This window comes from Asterias rubens, chromosome 13, assembly GCF_902459465.1.
Source record: "Asterias rubens chromosome 13, eAstRub1.3, whole genome shotgun sequence".
NCBI lineage: Eukaryota > Metazoa > Echinodermata > Asteroidea > Forcipulatida > Asteriidae > Asterias > Asterias rubens.
The window spans coordinates 7656402-7677122 of NC_047074.1; the positions used below are offsets into that span (position 1 = coordinate 7656402).

Here is a 20721-nt window from a genome sequence, read left to right on the forward strand (position 1 = left end):
CATAAGTGCGTCACAAATTTTCAACACAAGATCATCTCCCAGAGTTAATGCCGTAATTTGGTAACAACTTGTTATTTGATCCCACTGTCTGTTATCATCATGGCTTGACGAAATGATAACAAACAACATGTGTTTAGCGTATCCCAGCAACGGCTAAGATTAAATAGACAAAATATTCCTCTTTTCCGCACAACACTGCATCAAATGCAATCGCTTCTTGATCTGCACCTTAAAATGCAGTGCTGCAGAAAAAAAGACTAGTTGCCACCTCGTCACAAAATTTGTAAGACTCACTGCAGATTTTTGCATGCACAGCATCACCTCAAAGATCCATCAACTTGCAAAATACCTTCTAGAAATCTTCCAGTCTCTAAAATATTAAAGTGCTCATTGTGTCTGCTGATGACTTCAATGACAGTTATTACTCTATCCGTTATCATCTTGGTAACCAATGGTGTCTTTGCAGCGAGAGGGTGACTTTCTGGATGGGTGCCTTTTGGTGATTCTTGCTACTTGGGTCTGGATGGATCCATGGAGGGCGACTGGTCAACTGCCGTGATGCAGTGGGGTCGTAAAAACGCATCTATAATGGTACCAAGCTCAGATTGGGAAATTAAATTCATAACTACTTCGTTTCAGCACCATGGTAATCTGAAAGGTGTTTGGATCAATTGTTATGATGCACAGGTTGAAGGTGACTGGAACTGCAACGAGGGTGGTACCAATCCGACTGATTATCTGGAGTGGGAGCCAGATCAACCAGATGATGAGAAACACCTCACTGATCAGGATTATGGCTTCATGATAACCCGTGATTACAAGAATAATCCAGACATACTTGGAATTGCGGTGACATGTATGCAACGTACGAGATGTTCGTTGTGTGCGAGCGTCCCCGTCAAGCCAGATGTGGTTAATAATCCACTACGAATGTGCAAGGTCTTTTGGTCACTTTGTGTGTCGCTGTCTCTTCGGCCACACCCTAGATGTCGAACGGACACAGAAGTCGCCTGGAGACGTCAGTGTTTGGAGCGCAAAGACATTCATATCAAGCCGAGTTTGCTGCTACTATTTGGATGTCACATGTTTCTAATCCTAAAGTAAAGTGACCATTACGACTATTATCGTTTTCTGTTTTATTTATCACTCAATAGACCTCCGGAGCAAGATGGGAACTTTTAAGATCACCGAATATTGTAAGTCGATAGAAATTTATCATTTCAGAAAAACTCTGCTTGGGTCGATCCACAAGGCCTTTTACTATATAGTTATGCATCGATAAAAAAAATATGCTTTTTCGATTACCTATTGAAAGCAGAGCAAGAGAACAAAGCTATGTGATTACACCGATGAAAGAACCACTACTAAGGAACAGTGTTTCTTGGAGAAAACGTTTTGCCTCGGTTCTATTTTAAGATTTCTTTGTTCTGCCTTTTAGCCACTATAAAAGATAAAGACAAAGTGGGGAAAACAGTGCAGGTACTTAAATTAACTTTAATCCGTGAACAATTACTTAACTTGGTGCCAGATGCCGGTTTTTGTGTGTGTAATGTTTTAATTGTTCATGTTGGTTATTAATTTCACTGGACATTTATCTGATTCATGTGTGCTTTATATCGTAAGCAACATAACGAGGGGTCACTGCAACTAAAATTTTATGTTTGAGAAAACAGTTAAGAAAGTAGATGATTTTGCGACATATTCGTAAATAAGGGAATAAAAGGGTAGCGACGAGTTCTTACACGACCGTTTGAAGCCGGCAGGGTCGAGTTGCAGTGCCCGAGGCCCGATAAAGGCCCGAGCCGATGGCGAGGGCCTTTAGCGCACGGCAACGACCTTGCAAGGTTTTAAACGGACGTTTAAGAGTGAGTCACTACTGATTTATTCCTATTCATAAATGCCCTTTTGTTAAAAAACGTTGAAGTCACCTGGAAGTGGTATTTTTCAAAATAAAGCTGTTGTCACTAATATATGTGTTTTGATGAGTGGAATGTGAATAAACAGTTAACTAAGGTTTTAAAAAATCAGTACTTACGTTATTTACAAATTTAAGAGTAGAATCCGACCCGAGAGGGCGTTGTTCGTGGCGTCAATCGAGGCAGACTTTGCCTGTAATGCGTAGATTTATTTATTTTTTTTCTGGTAATGTCGACCAGGTGTATTGCTGCTGAATGCAGAAAAACACTTTTTGAAATGTACCAACTCACGACTTGGACGCACATGTACTTTGCACGTGTGTTTACTATGTGCATTGCAGGCAAAGTCTGCCTCGATTCACGTCACAAAAGGAGTAGGCGGAGTCAGCCCCCAAACAACTTTATATATTTTTTAACATATAAATCGTGACAAATAATTACTAAAAAAATTGTTTTATGGTTCGTGAGCATATACTCTTATGTTTGAAAGAAAAAAATATATTTCCAGGTGACTTGAAACAATACAATTAATGACACGTTGACAGTTGAAAATTCGAGGTTTGAAATATTGTTTTCAAAAACTTTGTGAAGAGTCTGTTGCACGTGGGTTGTATGACGCGCGCTCGCTTAAAAATAGATTACGCGCGCGCGCTTAGCAGTAGACTACGCGTTGTTACTAATAACTATGAATTGCGAAATTACTGTCGATGTACAGCATAAAGTTAAGAAAAGAACAAGTGGTCTCAACTGTGGTGTACGCTAGCTGGTCATTGCATATACTTATTGCTCTAATTTACGTGTGTATGATTCCTTATGAATGATTGGATCACAAACATCCCCATGACACATCGGGCCAAATATGAATTCGAACCGTTTACCTACCCCCCCCCCCCCCCCCCAAACAAAAAAAAAGAAGAAGAAGAAAAAAGAAGAAGCAACCGGTTCAAAACAGTTTATAAAAGTTAAAATACTTACGTTGTTACGTAGCCTGGCCTAAATTCGTCACCATAATTATTTAAGATCTGTAATTTTAAAAGCACTTATAGGCGTACGATTAGTGGGGGAAGTTTGTATATTTAATGTACTTTCATCTTTTTATCTTCCCCATTTTTCGAAGCTATGAGGAAATAAATAAGTTAAGACATAAGTAGCACAGTACTAAGATATTAAATTATTTTTTGTTAGAAAGGGGGATTATTACTAATGGTATTTATAAACACTAAAAGGGTTAGCTGGTACGCAAGAGGGTTTTTCATTACATTTTCGTCGGCAGCCAGGAAAATTTGCATACAATGCTTGACAGAGTCTTTTGAGGATGATAAAGTACAGGGAATTTAAAACAGCTAAACGTATTCACTGGTGTTTTAACACTATATACGAAGTGTGGACCCAAAAAATAACATAGGGTCACAACATGTAGGAACTTTAAACACTTTGTGGACTAACTATGTACTGTTCCTTAAAGGCCAAGGGCTGGTACCACTACAAGAAAAATGGTAGAGGCCGATACAAAACACTGTACGATCACTCTGACCCAACCCATTTAATATTTTATAGATATCTTTTAAGATATTAATATTAAACTGCGCGCTGCAGAAGCACTTTACGATCTCGGTTTTGTCATCGTAAAAATGTTTTTAGTTGTCGCGCTTAGTATGGAGTCCCCAAAATATATTTATTCCTTCTTGCTCATAATTTTGCTCCCCGATTTATTATTTCGTTCCCTCAAAAGACAATTGTTCGTCAAATAAAAAAAATTGTTCCCTAAGAACATGTTTTTGGTTCCTCGAGATTTTGTTTCCCTAATTATATTGTTTTGTTTCCTCGAAATAATATTCCGTTCCCTCAAAAAAAAAATTTATTGTTGTTTTCCTCGAAATATGATTTTATCCCCCGAAATATATTTGTTCCCTAATGAGCGGAATTCAGTTTCGGGGGGGACGAAATAATATTTATAGAAACAAAATTATCATTATTATTATGGTCAGAGTTCTAGTTTAAAGCAACGTAACTTTATTTCGAGGGAGCCAACTAATAGGCCAAAGGAGAGAAAAACATTATTCGAAGAAACAAAAGAGTATTCGAGGAAGCATATAATTTTTACCGGTATTCCCTTTTTCCCGTAGAAAAGCTTGCCGGTATTCCCTTTTGGGCTCCGTAGAAAAGCGTGCTTTGTGTTTGTCTTGTTGTACATTAAGGGGCGTCATTAAGGCAGCACCATGACCTTGCATTTTCTGCACGCTATCCTTTCTGTGACAATGATTAATTTAAAGCACTCCAATATTCTAAGTAGGAATCTTTGGAAAGACCACTCGCCTCAAGAGAGGTAGAGTTGAGGCCATACCGATTGGCAGACCTGACTGAAATCGCTGGTAGAGACGTACATGTGAGCAATTCAGTGGCACAAGATGGCCTGTCGAGTTATTGCGGCAACTTTTAACATAGTTTCTTTTACTGTCATCATGGTCAGCAATGGTCTCTTTGCATCGAGAGGATGCCCTTATGGATGGGTGCCTTTTGCTGATTCTTGCTACTTGGGTCTGGATGGATCCCTGCAGGGCTACTGGTCCACTGCCGTGATGCAGTGTGATCGTAACAACGCATCTATAATGGTCCCGAGCTCAGACGGCGAAAATGAGTTCATATTCAATTCGTTTGAGCACCACGGAAATCTGAGAGGTGTTTGGATCAATTGTAATGATGCTGAAGTTGAAGGTGAATGGAACTGCATCGAGAATGGTAAATATCTGACTGATTATCGGAAGTGGGAGCCCGACCAACCAGATGATGACAAATGGCAGGTAAATCAGGATTATGGCTTCATGATAACCCAAGTTTTCGCTGATAAGAATCCAGACATACTTGGCTTTTGGGGTGATGTGAGCAAAGGTCGACCTATGTTCATCGTCTGTGAGCGTCCTCGCCAAGTCAGCCGTAGCCAGTCTGCTATGAACGTCTACTGCATGACCATAGATTAGTCTACTGGTCACTTTGTGTCTCGCTGTCTCTTCGGCCACACCCTGGACAGATATCCAACTGACACAGTAGCCGTCTGCAGACGACGATGTATGGAGCGCCAAGACTGTCTCTCATTCAACATCAAGCGGAGTTCGTCTGGTTCCACGCCCCATGTTTGTGAGCTCAATAACGCCACTCGCTACCAAGTCTTGAAGGAGTATTTTCGAGAGAGTGTCACATGTTTCTGAAAAAAGGATACCCGAGCACTGTATTATAATTTCGAGATTTTCGAGCATTTTATTGAAACTTTTTGTATTTTTCCGTGTGGACCGAGCGACAGACAATTCAAAGGAATATGTTCATTTGTGTGTTACTTTCTTCGGACTGAAAGAGAACAAATCAATGAAAAGTGATAACAGACAAACACTGCCCTTTGCACTCAAACACAACACTTTATTTTTGCTGCTGTTGTTTCCCCGTCATTTAATTTTAATACACAACAAGTTTTTTAACCGGAGGTATTGGTGTTACATTAATGGTACGAGATGACTTTTACCTCTATATAACATGTTGATCTATTCTAAGTACTCTATTGCAATGAACGTAAAACTGCCTGATGCTCCACCTGCATTGAATGGAACATAAACATTTGGTTTTTGAATCATCCGATTGTTTTCATCCTACATCAGATATGTAGATATATATACATCAAAACTAACCTTTGAAAATTGCATTTCCAAAGGTGATAGCGTTTTTGACACATCGCCGAAAATCCTTTGCGGTTTAGTCCATGCAGGAAAAGGAATACACAATCTGGGAAACGTTTCAGACAGTAACGTTTCTCAAACTCACATTTTCGGGTAAACAAACCATTGTCTGTCTTTATAACCACATCACTTCGAAGTGAATTTATTCTCAAATTGCTTCATGCTCTCGAACGTTGACGTGGGCCTATTTCTTCTAAAGTAAGTTGTCATAACATCTCTGTGGTACCCGCTGCTTAACATGATTCGAATTGCCTCTAGCTACCGGGCAATATCATTGGTCTAGTAGGTATGACTGCTATTAAAGACACTGGACACTTTTGGTAAAGGTCAAAGACCAGTCTTCTCACTCGGTGTATCTCAACATATATGCATAAAATAACAAGCCTGTGGAAATTTGAGCTTGATTGGTCGTCTGAGTTGCGAGATAAATATGAAAGAAAAAACACCATGGTCACACGAAGTTGTGTGCTTTCAGATACCTGATTTTGAGACTTCAAGTTCTAAATCTGAGGTCTCGAAATCAAATTCGTGGAAAATTACTTCTTTCTCGAAAACTATGTCGCTTCAGAGGGAGCCGTTTCTCACAATGTTTTATACTACCAACCTCTCCCCATTACTCGCCACCAAGTAAGGTTTTATGCTAATAATTATTTTGAGTAATTATCAATAGTGTCCGCTGCCTTTAAACATTGGTGTATATGGGTAAAACCAAAACTACTTTTCTTTATCCCCGAAGCAAATTTAACATCCATAAAGTTGTCACTAATTTTCAAGAGTGATCATCAAACATTTACCTTCCCTTTAGAATTATTACCACCGGGTTTTTCAGCACTTATGTAAATCCAGGTGAATACTAATGGGGTCATGCGATGCAAGGGGGCGTGGTGTTCATCACACCTCCTCTCCAATTGCTCATCAGCAGTGACAATGAATAAAATGGCGGCTAAGGCTATGGCTACGGCTACGGTAGATGCTTAATGGATTGCTTACAACCCCCAATTCTTCAACGCATGATGATGCGTCAGTCCAGCTTAAGACGTAGCCATAGCCGCCATTTCGGACACGGCCTGGTACTAACTCCCATAGGCCCCTTTCGAAACAACGGCTTCGGCTTTGGATTCGGCTTCAGGCCGTGTGAAGCCCTGATCACGTATACGCAAAGCACGCTCAAAATGTCAAAACAGTCGCGGGGCCAATCTAGCCTGAGCCGAATCTGGAGCCGAAGCCGTGGTTTCGAAAAGGGCCTTAGAAACAGAAGTTCCATTATCAATGCCGTTAGTTTGTTGTATACACGTGGGATGGATCTTTGAGCTTACCTTTCATTTCAAACGCATTCAAAGCCATAATTCAAAATTGTGAAAGCAAATCCGTACCCGCCCTCCCTTCCCCTTCACCTGAACTGAGTTATTAAGTCACTGGAATTCTCATGTTCAATTATCGTGTTACACCTGGTTTATCAATAAGTGTGTACTTGGGAAAGTACAAAAATAAGGCAATGCAATTCTCGCGTGATTTTAAAAGTTTATTGCATAAAGGTGGAAAATGGAAAATGTCATAATCCAACAAAATGCAGAGATAACCTTATGCAGTTAACGATATTTTCAATTAGTTCATTAGACAAGCAAATATTGCTTGGAACATCGACGAACGATTTTGTTTTACTTTAATTCCATAATAGTACACCAAGTATGAGCTTACAATAGCCTACAAATTTTAGCTGACACTAGGTTGCATTATTACTAACTACTGAACATTATTTTGCTCTCATGTCTTAAGAAGCGTCTTGTCTGTAGGTGGCGACATAGCATTTCAGCTGTTTCCCAAGGAATTAGTAATAAAAATGACATATATTTTTCGGAATATAAAATGATATGATATCAAAGAATGATATCAACTGTTACTTTCAATCGTTAAATAAAGTTAGTTATCAGGTAAATATGATTCTTTTAAATGCACTGGACACTATTGGTAATTACTCAAAATAATTATTAGCATAGCAACTTACGTGGTAACGAGCAACGGGGAGCTGTTAAAAGTATAAAACATTGTGAAAAAGGACTCCCTCAGAAGTAACGTAGTTTTTGAGAAAGAGGTAATTTTTCACGAATTTGATTTCGAGACCTCAGAATTAGATGTTGAGGTCCCGAAATCAAGTATCTGAAAACACAAAACTTCGTGTGACAAGTGTGTTTTTTTCTTCCATTATTATCTTGCAACTTCGACGACTAATGGAGTTCAAATTTTCACAGGTTTGTTATTATATGCGTATGCTGAGATACACCAAGTGAGAAGACTGGTCTTTGACAATTATCAAAGGTGTCCACTGTTTTTTAATTAAAACGTGACATGACTATAGTAAAAAAAGAAAAATAAAACCTAATCGAATGAATCAATATTTATGAGTAAATAGTTTGTTAAGTTTTATAATGGTTTATCTACCATTAATTTTATCAAATCGACGAAACAAATTTAGAGGGTTTTGTCGTGCCCCTTCTATCTTAACACTGCCCTCTGTTGATTGAAACACCTCTCTTTAGGAAGTGGCATGGTCCAACTTATAGGGTATCCTGGCATATGAGCTGGCCGGTGTGCACGGTGTGGTTAAGGGCACTGGACACTATTGGTAATTGCTAAAAATATTTGTTAGCAAAAAAAAGTACTTAATAACGAGCATTGGTGTTGATAAGAAACAAAGACCCCCAAAACGATTTTTTGTTTGAAACAGCTCCCTCTATAAGTAAGGTAGTTTTTGAGAAAGGGGTTATTTTTCATCCAAAATAATAAAAGGATCAGGACCCAATTTCATAGAGCTGCTAAGCACAAAAATTTGCTTAGTATGAAATTTCATCCTTGATAAAAACGGGATTACCAACCAAGATTGCATTTGTTTCATGTTGCTTGTTACTGGTATTCAGCTGTTGTTTGCTTATCCTAAAAGTCACGTAGAAAATTGGTTGGTAATAAAGGGAGAAATTTCATGCTAAGCAATTTTTTTTGCTTAGCAGCGCTATGATATTGGGCCCAGACCTAAAGCCTTTTATGAGGCATCTGACAGCACATGTAGTTTGTGCAACAACAGTGGTTTTTCTTCCATTGTTCTCTTGCAACTTCGATTAACAGTTGAGGCAACATTTCCACAGATTTGTTATTTTATGCATATGTTGGGACACATCAAGTTAGAAGACTGGTCTTTGACAATTACCAGAGGGGTCCAGTGCCTTTAAGACAATGGACGTAATTATTTTAATGATGACAGTATGAGCTCACAAAATTCACAGCATCGAAACAACTTAAAAACGGAGCGATTTTACATCTCCACCTACCTCCTTCAATTTGGTTAACCGGCTCAGCGAACAACGATATACGCGAAAGTTGATCATTTTTAACTTTCGAACAGATTGGTACTTTTTGTCCACAATAAAGTTTGCGTGGATTTGTCCGAGTGATAGAAGTATCACAATCTATTCTAAAGGCTGGATTGACATTGTTAACTTCGTAAGTTGCAAATTAGCTAAATATTCAATTATTTACCACCGGGACGGCATTCACACTCACACGCGACGCAAAATCTTGACCGAGTTGTGATCAGCCACGATGAGGTCACCGGTAGGAGTAAACGTCATGCCTAGAGGATTGTGCAAGCCACGAGCTACACAGCCGATGTGCTCACCTGATGCATCGTAATGATGTATCTCACAGGTTCCCTCTACATGTATATCGTAGACGTAAATGAAAGACGCGTAGATGTCTCCAGCATCGTCGCAGCACACACCAAGAGGTTTTACCGGCTTGCCGTCAATGGTGCTGATATTGAACACCTCGTTTCCCGTAAAATCCAGACAAACTAGTTTCTTCTTATAGAAGTTTCGAAAGATAAGTCGCTCCTTGCTGCTTACAGAAAGACGACAGATATCACTAACGTCACCATAATATATTGTAGAAATGATGGATCCATCCATATTATGGAGAGATATTATCTTTCTCTTCCAGTCAACCACTGCAAGCCGATCTTTCTTGTCCACTGCGATTCCACGGAGATTCCCTGACTGCCCCTCGACCTCATTATGTGAGGGTCTGAACTGACGAACATATCGCAGTTCTCTATCATAAACCTTCACAGCATGTCCATCAGTAGCCAGAAGCAGGTCATCGGAGGTCACGGCAATTCGATAAGGTTCTTTTAGTTGACCATCCTCTGTTTCACTGTGAACACCAGTAGATTTGTAACTACCCTTTGATGTAAATGTGGATATTAGATCCCTCCCTCTATCAGTGACGACAATGTCACCATTGCTAAAGCAAGCAACGTCTGACGCAAACTTGAACTCCCCCTCACCTTCCCCTTCTTTACCAAACTCTGTCATCACCTCCCACTTCTCTTCCTCTAGTATTTCACCGATATCCGCATCAGTGACGACAATATGACCTTTGAACCCTATGAATGACTTGCTATGCTGCAATGCTTGAAACTGGAGCTCTTTGTGGAATGTTAAGTTGTGCATGATTTTTGATTTGAGGTCCAGCAGCTCAAAGTCATCAGCTTGTTGCATCAAGTCCTTGACTGACGCTACGATCTGCTCTGCACGGCTCATCTTATCGTGATTGCTACTCAGTTTGCTTTCGAATTCCTCACCTCTTTCTTGACCGATTTGAGTGACTCTTTCTTGAAGGAGGCGAGATGCATTTCTTATTTTAGTGATTTCCTCTTCCTCCTTAGCCACAATATCTCGAAGAGCCCGGTCGACCATGAGTTGTAATCTATGCTGTGAGTGTTTGATAGAATCATCAACTTTTTGAAAATGCTTACGACATTCATCGAACTTCATTAATTCCGCTTCAACAGCCTGACGGTGGGATTGAACGCAAGCAGTGATTTCTGTTAGAATATGATTCTGTGCTCGGTGATCAAATGCCACACATTTGAGACACACAAGTAAGTCACACGTGTCGCAATAAAAACACAGTTCCTGGTCAGTGTGTTTCCGGCATTTTGGTGATTCCAGTTTGCCCTTGTTCTCGGGTCGCTGATTTGACGAGCCGACAGCATTAACGATTTGATGATGCCTGTTCATTTTTAATTTCGCGTGGTTTTCCAGACATATATCGCACAAATTCGCATCACAGTCAACACACCGTGAGACGGCTTCAAGACCTTCGTCGCATCCTTCGCAAGTCAAGACAGGAGGGTTGATGTCCTCCTCCGGACCTTCAAGATGGATGACGTCATCAATAAGCGAGCTCAAGAAAAAACAGTTAAAAAGAGCCGACACTCCCTTTTCTGGGATTGAAGTTTTCTCTCTACACACTGGACAAATTATACAATCCTCTTTTTGGTCATATTTGGCTACAAGTTCCTGAAGACATTTCAGGCAGAAGCTGTGATGACAGTCCAGTATTTTCGGATCGGTAAACCGATTCAGGCAGATTGGGCATTCGATGTGTATATGTCTAATCTTGCAAGTGGTCTCAGTGGGTGGTGCAGCTTCGGCCATCTCGGTGAGAACGCACAATCCTGTAACCTGAAGTAAAACGAATCTCATTCCCATTAGTAACTACAACCAGTGAGTGAAATAATTGATGGATATTGTAAGACACTAGGTGGCAGCAGACTCACAGGGGAAACTCGTTTGCACTCGAAAAAAGGTGCGCATGTCCAGAATTTTGTAAGCAATCGACTGATTACTAAGGAATTTGTGCTAGTTGCTTGACAGACGAACAACAGGTTTCTTGACTTCAACTTTCATATTTCGAAGTTGCCTTCAAAGTATTACAATTATTATGCTATTTTTCTTTATTAAAAGAAATAACAAAATAAGAAATTGTTTAACCTCTTTAATTATTTTAACCAGTTTTTTTTAATTACATCTGAAAAAAGGAACCACTTATGGATGGAGTAGTGTTACCTTTCTGTGTTAATACCCACGGCAACATGTGCGTTATTTTTGCTCACAAATAACTGGATTTTATGCATGTTTAAATTGTAAACTTATAGCAATTCTGTTTGAATTTTGACCTTTAGCAAACTAACCAGTTGATCTTAGTCAGATCATGTTTTGTGTATTGCAACATACAACTTGGGTTAGTGTGCAAGAATGCAGCATGCCACGCCCCAGATGAGTCATGGTTTGTTAGGTCTTCTTTTGTTAGTAAGCTACTTCCATTCACTAGCTCAGCCTTTAGTGCTCTTTCTTATACATGTACATTGTGTTTACCCGGGTCTAAGAAAGTTTAAAGAGCCTCTGACCTCTTTTAATTCCTACTGCTTTGTGATTTATATTAGTGCTTTTGAATGCATTATCAGCTGACTTTAGTTTTGGTATAAAATCACTGTGCTCAGTTTCATCTTGAGGACTTGTGGCTCGGGAACCAGAGTGAGAGTATCGTGGCTAAATTCAGTGTCAGTGTTTTTATGGCTGGGGTTTCTGATCCCATGTGGTGACACATGCTTGCCTCTACTTGGTGATGATGTGTAGTGTAGCCAAGCCTTGTTTCTGTAAGTTTACATTTGTATTTCTTATACCCCGAGCCCGTTTCAGTTCCATTTTGTAGTGCCTTATTCACATTTTTGTAGTATAGGGCCCTTGGTTTCGACAGTGTTTTTCTTTGTGCGTACATGCGGCAGGGTAACATTTTGGGGTTTAATTCTGGGGAAAGTTGTTGTTGTGTGTTACAGCCTTCTTTATTATGCCCTCCAAATTCAACAGCCGATTCGGCCTACTTTTAACCCAAATTTAATTATTAAAACATTGCTGCATGTACAGGGGACACATTGGGCGGAATTTGGGGTTCCTTTCCTGTTTATTCTGTAAGGTTCAATGGTTTGGTCATAATAGCGACATTCATTGACTTTTAGTCTATACTGCCTTCAGTGACGACAACTGGAAACTTTTGAATCGATTGCTAGTCCAAAGATTATTGGCTTAATTGTTAATTTTTCTTTTGGTAGTGATCTGGTCATTTCTTTCCGGGGGGGGGGGGGGGGGTTCGTTACAATTTACTGTCAATAATAACTGAATTTCCTGAAGGCAACCAATATAAATTCCAGAACATCGAACATTTTTGGTTCCCGTAGCTTTCGTACAACTTGTCAGATGAGGTTTAATCACAAGGTTTCATTGTCTATTCATAAACAAAACACTAGCCTACAGCTTGCGTGAACCAAAATGATAATTTTCACAATGTTCAAGGCACAGTGTCGGTTATAACAATAATTTGTCTTAACGTTCATTGGGAAAAACATAGGCCTACATAGACCCTAGTAAAAGTGCAGTGACGTACCTGAATCTGTAGACGTTACTATCTTTACTCACGACGTACAGTTGAATCTAATGGCCGTCAACATTAATGGATTATTGACGATAAACAACGTTAAAATTTATCAAAAACGGTGCAGGTTTTCGCATACCCTACTTCCGCATACTAATGTAAAATTATAGGTATCGACTATAACGAACATGCGCAACGGGAGTTTCTCACTACTGGAAAAACCCACACGTATTAGCGTTGAATGGTAGACCTACGTACTCGTCGGGTAACGGTAATATTATTGCACTCAACCATTGCGATAGTGCGCGCTGTATGGTGGATTCCAGATGTCATGAAACATTGATGTGTTCAGTGCTTGAGCTATTGACCCCCAACAAAACACCATAACTTGGAAATTGAGAACTGATGCAAATGAAAGACCATTAAAGGAACACGTTGCCTTGGATCGGACGAGTTGGTCTATAAAAAGCGTTTGAAACCGTTTGTTATGAAATGCATATTAGTGCAGCTGCTAAGGTGAACAATTGTGCACTTTGTGGTAAAAGCATGAAATTTGCTATGATGGTTGGTATTGGGCTAATAATCAATTTTAGACTTGGACCCATCTTGGGTCTCTCCTATTTGGGGGCGGAGCCTCATTTGCATAAAAAGGGGGGTCTTTGATATTAATATTGGGCAAAATCATACTTAGAATAAATTTTTTTTTGTTCTTTTGACCAGAAATATAAACTTGAAAATCATAATTATAAGTTAAAACATAAATTAGTAAAAAAAAATGCCCTTTTGTGGGCGGAGTTTCAATATTTCTAAAAGTGGGCGTTTTTAAAACAAAGTGTTATCTTTAGTGAACTATTACTGTTTTTTTAATTGTTTTTTTAAGCTGATTTATGTTATTCGAATAGAAATACTATAAAAGAATATATTTCTTCCATGAGTTTAAATAGTTTCTTTATTTATCCCCTCTTTTGTGGGCGGGGCCAGAGTAGTAAACGAGGGTTCGCTAAATTACACATGTGTAATACAGCCAAGAATGCACAAGCAGCCAACAATCTCATCAACAATACAGGAATAAAAGTATGTCCTGGGCCGGCAAAATCTGATACTCTGTCATAGAAATGACATCAGACATACATGTACTGTAAAATCGTCGGTTATGTATACTATGGCTATGGCAAACTCAAGCTCTCAAATCACGCCATTATACCCGCACAGTGTGATCTGGCACCATGCCATGCAGGCCAGAACAATAAGTAACATTTATATTAGCAGTTTTTTTTTTGCAATTTTGAGACAGGTTTGCAGTTAAACATATGGCGAAGAATCCACTCATCCAGTGTAGTTATTCGGTTGGGATGTGTTGGAATGATCACTGAGCTGTAGCATACATGTCGGAATACTGAAATAGGTAACATGTACGGGGAAAAGGAAAAGTGGTGAGTTGGTATTTGATGAGGCCATTTAAGAGGCCAATGAAATCTACCAGTACGACCCAAGTTAATGGGGGTTTAGGAAACGTGCTGTGGATAGAGGGTCGATATCCATTGGTCAGGAAGAGTAGGAGCCAAATGTCACTTAGCTGGAGGCTAATGTTTTGAAGAAGGGTGTCGTGCTGGTAACTTCAATGTCCTCTAATGCATTCGCGGTGCCAAGGCTTCTTGTTCTTCTTATCGTGTCCACCCACACTATATATTGTGTTTCAGCCAGAACTGGACACAGTTCCTAGCAAGATCGTTGTACTCTGCAAGGTCCTCTGTTCTGTATTCCTGCTCCATAGTTTGTGGCTCTGTCTTACATATGCAGGTAACGTCTTCAGAGTCTAGATATCCCCACTTCTTGAGAGACACGTTGCACCGGCCAGTTGATGTTCCAAGTCTGTTGAGGGACTTCTATTCAGCCCAACCTGAGTCAGCATCAGGGGGGAGTTCTTCCGAAGCACGTATGTCCATGGATGTTCTAGGTGGAAGTTTACCAAGTCTCTCATGTCACATGGCAGTTCGAAGAGCCCCGGCTTCTGCACTTGGTTTGACTTTGTTGAGGAAGCTTTTCCTGGACCGAGTCTATTCTTAGCAGGTGTGTGGCTGAATGGAGGGATTCGCTCGTCGTCTGGCTATACCAGAAAGTTTGTACAGGCTATCAGTTGGTGTTGGTCTGCGGCATCCAGTGATGAGTCGGCATGTAGCATTGATGGCTGGATCAATCTTCTTAGCGTGGGTAGATCTTTCCCAGACTGGGCACACATACTCTGCAGATGAAAAACAAAGGGCTAAGGCTGTTGATCGAAGAGTGTCTGGGCTGGCACTCCATCTTGTTCCAGTAAGTTTGCTGACAATGTTGTTTCTTGCACAGACTTTGGCTTTGGTCTTCGCAACATGGGTCTTAAAGGAGAGGCAGCGGTCTAGGGTGACACCTAGATACACTGTATGGTCACAGTTTTCAAGAAGAGCCCCAGACCAGGAGACGTTCAGTTGGCATTTGGCTTCTCGATTACAAAGATAAAAGGCTGAATGAGAGTGATGAGCTCTGCAGCACTATAGTCAATTCGGTGGTCGGTTAAAGAATCCCTCGTTTTATGATGAAGTTTCTTGTGAGCGGAGGGTATATTGGCCTTATGCCTGCTTGATGGAACATACACGGAAGAAAGTGAGTAGTGGTATGTGGTTGACCTTGGGTATGGGAACATATAGTTAAGTTTGGGGCGGCTTGGTGGTGTTAATCTGGTTGAAACTGTAGCTGTCCATACCATTGCTGTGACCCTACAATTGCCTTTAAAACTCCTCTGCAGAAGGTGACTGTCAAAATTGGGACCAGAAACAATATGATCCACAATCTCACTGGTAAATTCTTGGTAGCAAATGCCGAAACACTTTGCTCATCGGTGCTATAGCTATCTGCCACTGGGGGCTGAGTATTGTGATCCAGTTTGGAGAAACTCTCAAGCCTACTCGATATTCAATTGAACAGCACCATGAGGACCATCGCTGGTGCTGTTAGCTGCACAAAGACTGATTGGCTACCAGTCCTGAGTAAGGCAAATTTCCCTATTCAGATGATCCAAAGAGAGTGTGCCATATCAGTGATGGTTCTCTAAAGCTAAAGCAGAAGAGCGGCGCACGCAGTGGCAAGGTCCAGACGGCACAAGTTCCTGATGAAAAAGGATCGCACCATCCAGTTCCCGGGGATAGACCTTCCCAATGGCAAAATGTACCTCCTGAACCGGTTCCGCACTATTAAACTCGTCACTCCAACTAGCCAATTCTCTTCACTCTGACTCAATTAATCAACTGCAGAGACAGCAAAGGTCAGTCGCACCGATCTCCTGTGTCCACGTCCTATAGAGCTTTGTGGTCGATTTCACTAGGCCAGGCAGTTGTTTACCCCAAGATGATCTTGGACGGCCTCTGGATATTTTCCAGCCAGGAGCTGGTGCTAGGCCTCCCCTGGAGTTGCTGGCGATGCAAAGAGCGTTTTTAGCTGGGGTGTTGTCAGCCAGGCGAGCGACATGACAAAAGAAAGCAGAACGGCGGCATTGAATCACTCAGACTGGCAAACCCACAACTCCAACAAAGGCTATCCTGTCCTATATACTGAACACCATAGACACAAGTTTTAGGAACCTTGAACAAGAGGGTGTGTTTAGATGCTAGGGTAATGAAAGAAGAACTGGTGTACAACGGTCAATGTTGGTTATTTTTCATTGGAAACTGTGGTGGAGGGTGTTGTCTTGTTTCTTTGTGGTGGGGATCAGGCATAGACAGCTATTGCCAGACTGCCCTTGTCCCATGGTGAACACGGTGAACTTGATGCTTGGGTGTTGCTGGTTGAGGTATCTGTATAGCATTTTGGGGGCTGATGGGTAGAGTCGGGCCACATCATCAGTTCGAATGAGCTCTTGTGGGAATTTGGAGAGGCAAAAACTGTATAAGAATACTCAACATTAAGGCATCACTGCTGGTTCGATTTGTTTAGCACCCAACCAATCGTTTACTCTCAAGAGGGAGCGAAGAAGTGCTGTGAGTAAATTGTAAACGCTGTTACTGCAAACAACTATGTAGTGCATACTGAAAATGTAGAAATATTGTAATTAAATGTCTATACATGTATTTACACGGTTTTGCATGTATCAGTACAACAATCAAGGGGCTGGAATAGCATGTTTTATTTTATCCCCACTTTAACAAAATGTGACTGCCCCCACAAAAGGGGCAGGAATAAAGACAGTTATTAATTTTTAAATAATTATTTTACTGTTATTATGTGTTTTAGTCTAGAAGCTAAAAGAATGAGCAGAGAAAAGCAAATTTAGTCAAAATTAACATATTACATTTTTTACCCCCCACTTTCTTAAAAATACGACTCCGCCCACTAAGGGGCAGAATTCAAGACAGTTATTAGTTTTTAAATAATTGTTAAACTGTTATTATGTATTTTAGTCTAAAAAAAATGAGCAGAGAAAAGCAAATTTAGTCAAAATTAACATTATTACATTTTTTACCCCCTTCTTTCTTAAAAATACGACTCCGCCCACAAAATGGGCAGAATTCAAGACAGTTATTAATTTTCAAATAATTATTGAACTGTTATCATGTATTTTAGTCTAAAAAAATTAGCAGAATTGTTTTTCAAATAGTCAAACTGACATATTAAATTTGTTACCCCCCACTTTCTTAAAACGTAGCCCCACCCCTAAAATGGGTGAGATCCAAGATGGGTCCAAGTCTTAAAATGATCTTTAGGGTGTATATAACAACTGCAGGAAGTTTCATGCTTTTACCACAAAGTGCACAATTTGTCCACATATGGGCCTTAGCAGCTGGACTATATGGTTAGAAAGATGTTTTAAAAGTACAATATAATGATCCACACAAGTATCACTCAAAATTGCGCGGTTTTCTTTTACGTCGCAAACTATCATGGTTAGCCATTTATGGGAGCCAAAATTTTGACTTCCATAAATGGCCGACCGTGTTATTGGATGAGGTAAAAGAAAACCACGCAATTTCGAGGCATGTGTAGATCATTGTATTCTACTTTTACAACATCTTTCTAACTATATGCATTTTATAACAAACGGTTACAAAACGCTTTTCAAAGACCAACTCGACCGATCCAAGGCAACGTGTTCCTTTAAATGTGCGTTGGTACTAGTCGGAACATTGTATCTACAACGTATGTACACCCAACGTCACCAATACATGACCCTGTTGACATTCCCCCATTGACAAAAGGATATTTTTGTATCAACATTGTTATTATGCAAATACAGCCGGCAATGTGAACCACTTGACTGATATGATAAACACAGTCCCGCTGTATTTGATTTTATTCGGTTCGTGTTATCCCGTTATTGTAACCCGCTCTCGCTGTGTGTGCAGTATCCGTTCAGTACGAGTGTTTTGCTGCGATGAGCTGTATGCGTATTACTCTGTCGGCCTTACGGCCTCCGCATGCGGGAAGCGAAAGTGGTACAAGTGCCGATGACCTGTGCATAGTAGTTGTACGAGCGTCGTTCATGTTAGTCGTGCGCTGTGATCATACACACACGTCCAGATTGTTTCAGGAATATTTCGGCTAAATGAAAACTGGGGTTGTATGTAGGGCACTGTTTAAAGTGTAAGGGGGGGGGGGGGCTATCTATGCCTATACAAGTTTTCACCTTTAAAATATGTATGCGTTCAATCCGTTTCTTTTGTTTATGTTTTAAAATAGGACAGATATATTTGTTGTTTCCGGTGAAGACATGTCCACAAAGCCAAAGCTCCCATCGTACATTTAAAAATAATCGGACCATGTTGCTCTCTCTGCCTCAAAATACAAGAAATACAAGATGGCTTCCAGTGTTTTCTTTTTGTCGTGCCTACATGTAGCCAGGAGGAGCGGTTGCTTGTTATTTCATACAGCCCGTCAACTGTTTACACGGGTCCATTATTTAATAATAAATAGGGATGCTTTTCAATCTGTGAACATTTCATTTCAAAAAGTGATTAAGTTTGTGATAATCGGCAGTAGTTATGTCCATGTAATGAAAACGACTAACGATTCGGAGACCCGGTTTTAGGGTGTGTGTGTGTGTGGGGCGGGGGGGGGGGGGTAACAGTTGCGTAATCATAGTAAGATTGCGTACACTTTCATAGCTGGCTGCCAAAACACAAAGGTTTTGCCCGGCGGTATGCGGGCGAATCATGTTATGGTTTTCGTGTGACGTCAGAGGTCACATCGTCTATACCACTTTCTACTAACTACCAAACACAATTAATATGTATATTAAACCAAACAATAATACAATTGCTTTCATCATTAATTGAGAAATTTAGGTTGAATAATAAATCTATGATGTGACAGCCAAGAAACTTGCGGTGACCAGCCAAAATAATAAGTCACAAGAAAAAGCTGTGACTGCCCCCTGGGCATGTTTGGTTCAGGGGAAGTATTTAGGCAACAGTTTAGGGTTAAAGTTAATACAAAAATTGTTTTTAAGAAGTAAAATGTGAAAACAGCTTTGGGGAATTAGTGCAATTTACCGTTTATTACTAATCATTTCTGTAAATTTAATTTACACCATGCTATATAATTTTACGGTTAAATTCAATACAAAAACATCCAATATCTAAATACCAACCACAAAAACAGAGTATGCAGTTATCTATATGATGTTATATGTATATTTTTTTTAAGTTATTGAATAAAACAACAGAAATAGAACCCGGAGAATGCTGAGGTCGACCGCCCCGTGTGTCGTCAGTGGACGCGGCACATCGCAGCGCGTGAACACGCGTTTATGGCAAAATGATCATCACGTGACATGTACATAGACCGTTTAACGTGTTTTTATTGGTCAATGTTCATGACGTCTACTGTTGCAAAAAAGGCAAATGCGCATCAATAAAATATGTTCTTTTTTACAACGAAGTAATTAATAAATTTGCGTTCTCCGGGTATTCCTGTAGTCAACACAAAGAATTTTAACTACTTTTATCATCAACTAAAGTGATAGAGTTTTTATAATAAATCTAAAACAGTATAGTCAAGAAAATTGATTTTACAAGCCCTAGATATTAAAATAGAGTTACCAGAGTTTACGATACCCTTAAAGCCATTGGACCCTTTCGGTACAGAAAAAAAAAAAGTTCACAGATTTATATATAATTTACAGGGTGTACAGAAGGTAATGGTGACAGACTTCTCTTGAAATATTATTCCATGAAATGCTTGACTTTTTGAGAAAACATCAAAACATTATCAATTCTCGATATTCTCGATATCGAGAATAACGGATTTATTATAAACACATGTCATGACACGGCAAGACGTGCGGAAACAAGGGTGGGGTTTCCCGTTATTTTCTCCTGACTCCGATGACCGATTGAGCCTAAATTTCCACAGGTTTGTTATTTTATATATAAGTTGTGGTACACGAAGTGTGGGCCGTGGACAATACTGATTACCGAAAGTGTCCAATGGCTTTAACAGGTTTTCCAATCAGAAGGTATGAACATTATGTTACATAATTATTTTAATTGGAATATACAAACAACATGACCAGCAGCAGTAGCTGAAAGGGGTCACTTTACAATGGTAAAAAAAAAACAGTCTAAAAGATTTAAATAATTACATTTTCAAAAGGCAACAACAAGAAAAACTTTTTTACAAAACCCTTCATAAAAGCTTATAACATCAGACCAATTGTGGAATAAAAGATTGCAAAACTCACTGATGCAATTTTAACTGTAAGAACATGTAAGAAATACGAACAATAACTAGACACGTACGAGGGACATGTAGTAAAATACGAGAAAAACAAAACCAGTGATAAACTA

At 39.8% G+C, this 20721-nt stretch overlaps 2 protein-coding genes across 2 annotated transcripts; one reads left to right on the forward strand and one right to left on the reverse strand.

The window, feature by feature from the left end:
• The first annotated feature begins 4324 nt into the window (after nt 1–4324).
• On the forward strand, nt 4325–4894 carry LOC117298683 (C-type lectin domain family 10 member A-like). Its single transcript, XM_033782002.1, has one exon. The coding sequence runs from the start codon at nt 4325–4327 to the stop codon at nt 4892–4894; it is 570 nt and encodes a 189-aa protein (XP_033637893.1).
• Nucleotides 4895–9192: 4298 nt separating this feature from the next.
• On the reverse strand, nt 9193–13192 carry LOC117298684 (tripartite motif-containing protein 2-like). The gene is made up of 2 exons (XM_033782003.1): nt 12920–13192; nt 9193–11160 (listed from the first exon to the last, which is right to left on the reverse strand). The coding sequence occupies exon 2, from the start codon at nt 11131–11133 to the stop codon at nt 9193–9195; it is 1941 nt and encodes a 646-aa protein (XP_033637894.1). The 5' UTR covers nt 11134–11160; nt 12920–13192.
• Between the last annotated feature and the right edge of the window lie 7529 nt (nt 13193–20721).